Source organism: Lipotes vexillifer, unplaced genomic scaffold (assembly GCF_000442215.2).
Source record: "Lipotes vexillifer unplaced genomic scaffold, Lipotes_vexillifer_v1.1 scaffold1272, whole genome shotgun sequence".
In the NCBI taxonomy this organism is placed as follows: domain Eukaryota; kingdom Metazoa; phylum Chordata; class Mammalia; order Artiodactyla; family Lipotidae; genus Lipotes; species Lipotes vexillifer.
The window spans coordinates 1,638,603-1,649,222 of record NW_006779909.1 but is presented as its reverse complement, the minus strand read 5'-3'; the positions used below and the strand labels follow the sequence as shown (position 1 = coordinate 1,649,222).

At 38.5% G+C, this 10,620-nt stretch overlaps 1 protein-coding gene across 1 annotated transcript in view; it reads right to left on the bottom strand.

The window, feature by feature from the left end:
* TMEM33 (transmembrane protein 33) overlaps positions 1–9,195 on the bottom strand; it is a 21,583-nt gene extending 12,388 nt beyond the window's left edge. The window contains exons 1-5 of the mRNA XM_007453043.1: positions 9,059–9,195; positions 5,593–5,687; positions 4,880–5,067; positions 1,578–1,645; positions 495–628 (exon numbers count right to left, since the gene is read on the bottom strand). Of these exons, the coding sequence (XP_007453105.1) occupies positions 495–628; positions 1,578–1,645; positions 4,880–5,067; positions 5,593–5,687; positions 9,059–9,103 (530 nt within the window). The 5' untranslated portion in view covers positions 9,104–9,195. The remainder of the gene's footprint in view (positions 1–494; positions 629–1,577; positions 1,646–4,879; positions 5,068–5,592; positions 5,688–9,058) is intronic.
* Positions 9,196–10,620: the final 1,425 nt, after the last annotated feature.

Genomic DNA, 10,620 nt, shown 5'->3' with positions numbered 1-10,620 from the left:
AAAAAAAAAAAAAAAAAAAAAAAAGAAAAAAGGAAAAAGGAAGGCTTTCTTTATTCATGCATTCCTTCTATAATTAACATACAAACAAAATATGGAGGTGGCAGTAAGCAACTAATAATACCAGACCTTAATTTTTCAGATTTTTCTCTAGTATGGGAAAAATCATCTCAATAATGTTAGAATGGACTAAACTAGCCTTCCTAAGATTCTTTCAAAAGTAGTTATTCTGAAATTAATTTTTAAAATGTTAAATGATAAATCACAAGGAATAATAAAGAAGACAAATGCCTAGGTTTATCATAGTAAACTATAGGAGTTTACTATACTCTCAGGTTCTCTACTATCATGTGAAAAGATGATTGCTAAGATCCATCTAAGCTCTGAATCTCAGTATGTACTTCAACAGATGTAAGCAGGATAAAATTTGAGGTGATACATTTATTATGTTCACTTAAGACACCAGCCTCCTAAAATAAGTATATTTTTATTCTTACCTAAAAAGCATAAAAACTGTAGCAGGCATCAAGAATATTTCATTACAAGCAATGAATTTCAGAATATTCTGTTGATTAGCACTTAATTTATCCAAGAGAGATCTCAGCAGAGGTAAACTATTTGAACCCTTTGCCTAAAACATAAGAAAACAAACATTAGAAATAACAAAAGCATTTTTGATCACTCAATTATTTTCTTTCTTTAGATAAATTGCATATCCAATACACAATACAACCAAAAGACAATTATTTAAAAATGATGATATAAAAATGTACAAATTATTTAGGGACAAAAGTTAACGTATTTTCCTGCTTTATTGTATTTTCTATATTTGTAGAGTTAAATAGAGAAACAACTTCAATAAAAGCCCTTTTCATTCATAGACACTTTATCTTCCTTATTTCAAGAAAAGTGGTGGTTATCTCTCTCCAACCATAACAAAACCTGGCTACCCAAAAATACAGTTAAAGTATCTGTGACTCCTTACTTGATTAAAGGTAGAAATTACAGAGTCCAATTACTGCTGTGATCCAAGAACTATAGGGTTAAATAAGAAGGCCAACACAAGGCAAAATTTTGGATATTTTAATTCAAATTTCAGTGCATATGCAGTCTATCTGCCTGGCACACTGAAGTTATTAGGCTTAATGATCCAACCCAGTAATAAGAAAAAAATTTAGGAAAGTAGCAGTTCTGAACATCAGTGTAAAAGAAATTTGGTACACTCTACACACATGGTATGTTAAAATTACTGACAGGACAAGAGATCCCTGACAACTTATCAAATCAAAAATATATGATTTTTTTTAAATAAAAAGATCTATTTCAAACTTCAGAAATTACTCCAGGAACTGGGGGGTAAGCTTAAATACAACTCCTTATCTACAAAATGTACTATTTTATCGAAACTTAAACAGTAAAAAATACCAAAACTTTCAAATCACGAATTTACAGCAAGTTTGTACAGAATACAGGATCTTTTTGTGACAAATGCCCTAATGTCTTAAAACTCAAATTTGTGTTAACTATCTGTAAATCCAGGAGTCAAAAACAAAAAACAAAGCCAGCACAATTTTACTTACATCAAGGACCTTTTTCGTGTATGTGGCAGCATGAAGTAATGAAAATAACAAGACTGGGAAAATACTCACTGAAGAAAATAATTAAGGAAAACATTAAAAATTCATCAAGCACTTTGCAAAACAGGCTATGTATTATGTTCAAATATACAGATCTAAAATGGCATCTGCTAAAATGAGTTCACTGATGGCTTTTGGTCTACTGATACACTTTATAAAATGAAGGTGTTTTTAATCTGTAAAGAAAGTCAACTTGCATTTTTTAAACCTCATAGTTCTTTTTATGAAGAAAATAGTGAAAAAAGCTTTTTCACCTATTCCTATTGGATAAAATATTGCGAACACTGGCTAAATTAAGTTGAAATCTAGGCCATCTCAAACCGTTAAGTAATACAGCTTTTAACCCTACAATGGTCATCCTGGACAGAATAACTTAGCCTTCAAATACCAAAATAGTCTTTTGTACTGCTTTCATCAACTCAGTTGCTTAGGAAAGAGTATAGAGTAATGGTTTAAAGAGTAGTTCTCAAATTTTCCTCAACTAAAGATGTTTAATTCTTTCTTTCCTACAAGGACCCCATTATTTTGAGATACTGTTCCAATCAAGCTTTTACAGTTAATGTGTTCTCAATCTGTACAAATAAAAAAGACAGTGTATATTTGGTTTTGTATATAGTCAATTGAGAGTCTCATCAGTTTAATTACAGATGTGAGCAAAGAATCCTTATATTTGAGTTTCACTGTTTGGCTTTATGTCATAGATAAAATATACAATTTTCATTCAGCTTTCTGAAAAATGGAAATTGCTCAAGACTTTACACCAATTTCTACTAGGTTGATAACAAAAAAACCCCACTTGTCCAAGTTATTTCCATGAAATGATATAGACAGTTAATTATGAAGGGCAAAAATACTTGTCCTAAAAATAGTAGCAATTTCTAAGAAATAAACCATTATTTTTCTACACCAACTGAAAGCTTGGTGTGAGGGAAATGACCACTACAGCATAACCTGAGTATCAAATTCATTATAACCATAACTCATCATTTAAGACCCAAAGGTTCCTAAGTTCCAGGTGGCTAGTAAACAATGACCTATAGCCAAGTATTATAAGAATCCTAACTCTCTAATATAAATGTTCTCCGATTAATATCCTCACTAATTCTTCTGTGCCATTCATGAAATTTAAGTAAAATGTCAATCTCCTAAGTAGAGATCATACACACACACACAGAGAGTTTTATACTTTTTACAGAATCCTCAATTCAGAGTCAAGATATCTGGGTTTCACTCTTGGCTCTGACACTAACTTCATTTCCCTAGGCCAAGTTCCATCTTCTGTCATACGAATTTGCAGCGATCAAACCTAGGGATTTCTAATGAGTCTTACATCTCTAACATTCTATAGTCCACAAATCCTTGATAAGAGATTCATAACCTTAGCATTCATTGTTACATTTAAACTATTTAGAAAACACAAGGGGTGAAGAGTGTACAACAGAAAAAGGACAATACAACACCTTTCTAAGAGCAAAGATCAGAACATGACTTTGGGATCACCTTTATTAACATAATAGCAATCAGATTAGTGTTTCTTGCCAATTAATAGTTTATGTTATTCCCACTGCATACTCCCCCCTCCCCTCCCTGTAAGAATTTAAAGAACATTAAATCCTTAATCTCCAACATTCCCTAGAGATGGCCTAGCAAACAACTAATTGGATAGAAAAGGCAGAGAGGTTGTCTTCACTGTCATGAGTCATTTGGCACCGTCTCAGGATTCACTCAATAAAACTGTCCCAGAGGTCAGTATTGATGTATTCAATTTCCTCTACATTAATTACCTAGAAAACACAGCTTCTATCATTTGTTTTACTTTTCAAAGAAATTTTAAGCTAGTAAGGGCAGAAATATGAACCTCTATATAATTTCCCATTATATCTCAGAAAAGCAAGAATTTTAATATTGGTGATTATAAAGGACCTCAATGAATGTGGCTGACAAAAGCCAGGTCAACCCAATGATATGCCAAACAAATGTGCTTATCATTTACAGTTGTAGTACAACAATTACCTAGTGAGTTTTACCTACATTACTACTCACTTGCCAATGTGATGCCAGGCAAGTTACTTTAAACTCTTTGAGCCTCAGTAGCCTTATTAATAATATAATGCTCACCATAATTTTTTTCAGAGTGTTGCAAGGATTAAGTATGTCAAGTCTGTATATACTGGCAAAATAGGTGCTCAAAAAAATGCCATTTTCCTCCTATTCTCTTTTCCTTAAAACTTATAAACAATCTATTTAAAATTTGATACTTCATGAACATAGAAAATATTATCTAAATAGGCAGTATTTAGTGTTAGAGATATATTTGATTGCGCTTTCCATTATGCACAGTTGTATCATAATTATTCAAGAACACTTAAGAACAGTACTTCTGAAAGTACAGAATACTCCCCTGAGGGATGATTCATGTGGGGGCAGGGGGGCAGGCAATTTAACCCATTAAAATGATTAAGTTTAGGGAACACTGATAACTCTTAGGTCTCACAATGCACACTACCATATCAAAGGTCCTACAGTAAAGAAATCTATTTAACAATGTTTAACCCATTGCTTCCCAAACATACCAAACTGCAGAATCCCTTCCCCTCCTTTTTAAGAATACCTACTTTTATCCCACAACATATTTTTGAAATGTATAAACATACAAATTCCAAATGAGTTATTTAATTCTCATTGGCTCCAGAGAGTATCCATGTGTCCTTATATTCTACTCTATCCATAGCAAATACTAATTTCTATTTATTTTATTAATTATCCCATTCTCAGCTTAAGTAAGTTATTTCTTGATTAATTTCCATTTGTTTCTAGCTCACTGGGAGTTTAAAGAAAGAGCTGAGGACTTCTCTTTTCTTAAGGCAAGGTATCTGGGCATTTTCCCAAAGAATGTGTGAATTAAATGAAGGAAACATATATTAAAATAAGTCCTCCATAGGCTTGTGCTTTGAATCTGAATTTTAAAATACCCATTGCTAATAAAGAAGCTTACAAGAGGCAAGATCAAAGGTACAAAGTTTAAAATTCCCAATCAGCTCTTCAAAATTTGGACTTCACATTTCAGAGTCAGAAATTCTTACACTTAATGTATCTTCATTCAAATGAAGCACCAACAAACCAACCAACCCAGGCTTCATGGAACACCCTCATTGCTGAATCCTTCCTGTAGCAAAAAATAAGAAGAAGCGATCTCCTATACACTCAGTAGGCAATTTCACTGTCAAAAATGTACAAAAGGATACTTGTAACAGGGTAGGAATTGACAAAGATGAGTGAATACAACAGGTAGTGGCAGCTGTCCTCTAACAAAGCCTGGGCCAGGAATGCTCTGCTTAACTGGAAGTGTGGTAATCTTTGGTGCAGCCTCAGAGCACTAGTCAGAGCATTTGCCAGCAAAGCACGTTGGTAAAAGCTTGCTGCTTCATGCAACCTGCAAATTACCAGGGGAGAGGTTATCATGAGATGTTAACAACTATTGTGTCTCTTCCTCCTTTGTGAATTGCATCATAATTGTACAATACCTAAATCTATTACTTGTCAATAAAAAAAAAAAGTGCTTGACCCTACTATACCTTTTTAGAAGCATCACTTTATATATATACCCAACTGAATTTTTATTTATTTCTACTGAAGCATAGTTGATGTACAATACCCAACTGAATTTTATAAAGCAACCATTCTTCCTTTTAACAATCAAAAATGCAAAAAAACCATGAACTTATCTCATCCCCACATCCATTTTCTCTCAATTTTCAATGTGATGTTACTTTTCACAAATAACATGATATAAAATATACCTCCAGTTGGTATTACTAGAATATTGGTGCCTTAAGGATGAGACCTGTGTTTTATTTGTCCCTGAACCCCTTGCAGTTTAACAAGTATGACACCTAAAAGTTATTCCAGAAAAAGTGAACAAGTGAATACCAAAGGCAGAAACATGTATAATACATACCCAAGAAGAGGCAGAACAAACAAAGCAGAGCAGTAAACTGTGAACAAGCGAGAAAGCCACATTGCCGTGTCCAGTTTATTGGCCATCAAGAATTGCTGAATGTAAAAAGAAAAATACTGTAGTAAATTAAGCTTGCAAATTATGTTTTTAAGGATGAATATTATATAGTTTTATTCCTACTCAAAATGTCTCAATGCCCCTGTAGCAATTGTTTTTTTAAGATCATTAAGTGTAAACTCTTAGGGCAACTGTTTCTTGTATATGCTCAGTAACAAAGCCAAACTCGTTACAGTTTTTTTTTTTTAAATAAGTTTGTTTGTTTGTGGTGGCTTCTTTGCTGTGAAGCATGGGCTCTAGGCACACAGGCTTCAGTAGTTGTGGCACGTGGGCTCAGTAGTTGTGGCTCGTGGGCTCTAGAGCGCAGGCTCAGTAGTTGTGGCACATGGGCTTAGCTGCTCTGCGGCATGTGGGAATCTTCCAGCACCAGAGCTCGAACCTGTGTCCCCTGCGCTGGCAGGCAGATTCTGAACCACTGCGCCACCAGGCAAGTCCGCTCCTTATAGTTTTGATATGGAAAGCATAGGAAGTACTTAAATAGAAAAATACCAGTTGACATTAAAAAAAAAAAAGACTAATTAGGCAAGAAAAATTTAACTACAATTGTCTGTATTCCTTCAACACTTGTAATACTGGCTTCACCTACTTTAAAAGAACATTAAATAAGAATTAATTACTCTGAAGAGAACCATAATGCCTATTCTTAGAAAAAAATCTCAAATTCAAACAGGCAAGTCTCAGGTCTGAGTAAAAAGGCATCACACAAGGCCAGTTTGGACTATATCAACCTTACAAAGGAGAAATGTAAAACCATGGTAATAGTCACTTAGCCTCTGGAGGATGTGCCAACATACACACAAAAGCCTGGCATACTGTAGGGGCTCAAAATATGGCTGTCAGGTGTTAATGGCACCTGAAGTTGTGCCATTATTCACACCTCCGATTTTATGACTTTCTTCATCCTCTTGAAGCTCCTTGACAAGGCTTAGCCTGGTTTCTGCGGCCCTGGATTAAACTTCCATATATCACTTTCTTCTCCATTTTTTCCTCATCCTCTCTTTTCTTTTGCTTCATTTTGCCAACAGATGTGTCCATCATTACGAATGCAATAACTTAAAATCAGTTTTCTCATTCAAACTGTATTGTGTATTCAAATTCTAAAGTGGCTTTTACATTTTTTTTCTTTTTCTTTCTTTTTTTTTTTTTTTTTAATGCAGGCTTCTCACTGTTGTGGCCTCTCCCGTTGCGGAGCACAGGCTCCGGACGCGCAGGCTTAGTGGCCATGGCTCACGGGCCCAGCCGCTCCGCGGCATGTGGGATCTTCCCAGACCGGGGCACGAACCCGTGTCCCCTGCATCAGCAGGCAGCCTCTCAACCACTGCGCCACCAGGGAAGTCCGCTTTTACATTTTTTGATAGAACCTACACAAACAATTTTTACATCAAGACCCAATACAGACATATGTGAGTATATAAAATAAACAAAAATCTCACAAAAACAATGCTTATCTTTACTATGTGTGATAAACTTTGGTATTTTGTATTCTATTTAATGTTTTATAAACAGTGTTTCCATGAAAAGGATTTCAAATCTCACTAACTGGTCTTAACCTGGAGCCTAAAACACTGCTCAAAGCAATCTAACTTATTTATCATTTGAAAGAAGATATAAAAAAAGCTTTGGGGAAAAATGCAAGTATCTTTTAAAATTCAAGGACGCTTTTTATTTAATTTTATTGCATGCTTTCTAACAGTATGCAGGTAATTTCAGATATATGCCTCCACTTTATTCTACCCAATCCTACTACTGTTACTCTTCTAAATTTAAATGATCACCAGTAGTTAAGTGGAAGGATGAATCCAGCTTACAGTGCTCAGTTTCTCTACAAATATTCAGATTCTACATGATAGTTTGAAATTTAATTTTAGAACATTTTCTTTAAAACCTATTTGTTTACGGTGTTCATTTGGTGATAAATCACTAAACTGTGCATTTCATCTTGTACACTTTTATGCACGTGCATTTTACTACACAATTTAAAAAAGGTTTAAAAAAGCGTATTGGTTTACATTTTAAGAGTGAACTGACTGACCATGTTACAAATAATTCAGGCAAAAGACATAATGCATCTTTGGGTGAAAAAACTATTGAGGTGAAAAATTATTCACACAATCTTAAAGTATCATGACATAGAACACTATTTACAAAGGGAAACAAGTTATCTTTACAATAGAGACTCTGGTGGACACCACCTTAACCAAACGATCAAACTTATCTCCAATGATGAGATTAAATCAACATAAAATGTTTCCTGATATATGTAATGCCCTGAGAAGAACGGAATATCACTTATTTAATATTCCTACCAAAATGTTTAACCTGAATCTAGTCATCTGTAGGGGGAGGGGGGGCGGGAATCAGACAACTCCAATTTGAGAAGCGTTCTGCAAAACAACAGGTCTCAACTCTCGAAAGACAAAAACGGGAGGAGGACAAGGAAACTGTTCCAGACTAAAAGGGACCAAAGGCCAGGAAACGCAATGCACACTTTCTGATTGAGTCTGGATAAGGAGGAAGAAGCTTTAAAGGACAACTGAGGAAATTTGAATATAAATTGTGTATTAGGTTGATAACACGTATCAACGTTAAATTTCCCAAATTTAACTGCAAAAATTGCTGTGATAACTGCACTGTGGTCACGTAGAAGAATACTGAAGCACTTATGGGTTAATGATCATGATGTAAGCAACTCTCAAATGGTTCAGCAAAATTAAGGGAAGAAAAAAAGAAAAAGTGTGCATATAAAGAGACGTTGCAAATGTTTGAAAAGAAAAAAAGTCACTCGGCTCTGTTCACATACTTAGGGTTTAAAATTAGAGGACAATTATGCTTCTGGTACAAGAAACTAGTAAGCAGCAGACCTGCATCTTGAAAATAAAAAAGTTACAAAAGCATAGTAACATTTCTCTTCGTAAAACGACGAAAGGAAAAGAAAACGACCGCTCCCCTCTTTCTGCTTAAAAACGGGCACAACGGTTCTGGGCCAACACGCGTGTGCGGAACAAGGCGTGTGTCACGCCTCGACCTCAGGTGGCATCTTCAACTTTAGGACACAGGACAGGGACCGAGGGGTGGGAAGAAGCAAGAAGGCCCAATCTCCGCGGCATACAGGTGGGCATGAGGTGAGCGCCACCTGCTCCAGGCCGGCCTGGTGTCGCTTCAGAAACAGAAACCTGTAGCTCCCTCTAACGTCTTCGCTCACGATCGGCCCTCTCCCCACCCCCACCCGCACCAGTAATCCCAGTCCTGAAAGCAAGGAGCCTCTACAACGCCTCGGACCCGACTTCCAACACTTCCTGCTCCTTCCTAACTTGCAAATCAAGCCACACGGCCCTGCCCGGTCACTTACCACTGCGCCCGCCCCTTGGGGGCCGTTCGGGGTCGTATCCGCCATGGGGGTCTCACACACGCGTCTGGGACGCTGCAATCGGACAGGGAAAAGAGCGAAGGAAGGTCAGCGCCGGGGCCGCGACTCCGGGAACTGGCTTTCCTGCTCCCGGCGGGAGCTTCCAAGCCTCCTCAGAGCAAAGGACTCACCGCTTCAGGGCAGCGGACTGTCCCGCGGGTACCCGCAGCAGCCAGGAAATACCTGTCCGGCACCGCCAAGAGCAAAGCTGGGTTTCTAGAAAGAGCGGAGCGAAGGCGGAGCTTCGGAACAAGGCCCAACAGGGCCGAGGTAAGGCCGCCGGTTCCAGGTTATTGCCGAACCCGGAAGTGCTCCTTTCACTTCCGTGGGGAAGAGGCGGTGACGCAGAGGGGAAACCCGCCGCGGTGCCCTGAGGAATGACGGGAAGTGTCGTTTTTCTGGCTTCGGCTTCCCGTGTAGTGCACGCCAGTTGCTCTGTAAGCTAAGAATCGGGGCTGGCCAAACAGCTTTTGTCTCATCGTCACAGCTCAAAGATGGTCCTCCCTGCCCATGGCAAACCACGAAGGCTCTCTACTCCCTGATATAGAAGCCTCAGAAATGTCTTCTTTGCTGTTTTGTTCGAGGGGCTCACGAGGCCCTGTGGTGCTACTTCTAACATTAGTTCTTTCAGCAAGCACTTTCTGAGGCCTGCTGTGTGACAGGCTCCATACCTGGCAAGGAGGATAAAAAGATGGTTGTGACACAGACTGCGGGAGAGATAGGCAAGATGAAATCACGGCACACTGCTTGTGTCCTATGCGGAGAGGCTGAGTTAATCACAGGAGGCCCTAATCAGAGGGGTCTGGGAAGAGTTCCTGGAAAATCTAATTCTGGCCCTAGGTTCTGAGGTAGTTCAAGGAGAAGGTAGCTACATGGGGGAGGGTATTGCAGACGGCAACAGAAAGCGCGTGAAGCAACAGGACAGAGAACTTGTTCAGTATAACCACAATGAACATGCCAGTGGATGCGGGGATGGGCACGGGAGGCGCGCGCGCGCGCGTGTGTGTGTGTGTGTGTGTGTGTGTTCCGGGGAGGATGTGCATTGTGCAATATCTGGGCTAGAGAGCCCAGCAGGTGTGCTAAAGAGAGGATCTGAACTTGACCCGAAATCCAGAGAACCATGGTACAATTTTAAGAAGTGTGACATTGTGAAACATAAAAAGATCACTCTGGAAACAGGATAAGAGGATGATCAGAGAGGCAAATCAAAAGTCTGGTGCTTAACAGGGAGGCCATTGCATATATATAGCAGAGAAGTGATGGGTTCCTGAATCAGGCAGTGTTATGGGGGAAGAGAAGAGGAAAGATGACTTGGAGAGGCCATCCAAGATTTGGTGACTGACTAGATACGGGTGTGCTGGAGAAGGAAGGTCTTTTTTTGTTGTTGTTTTGCGGTACGCGGGCCTCTCACTGTTGTGGCCTCTCCCGTTGCGGAGCACAGGCCCGGACGCGCAGGCTCAGCGGCCATGGCTCACGGGCCCTGCCGCTCCGCGGCATGTGGGATC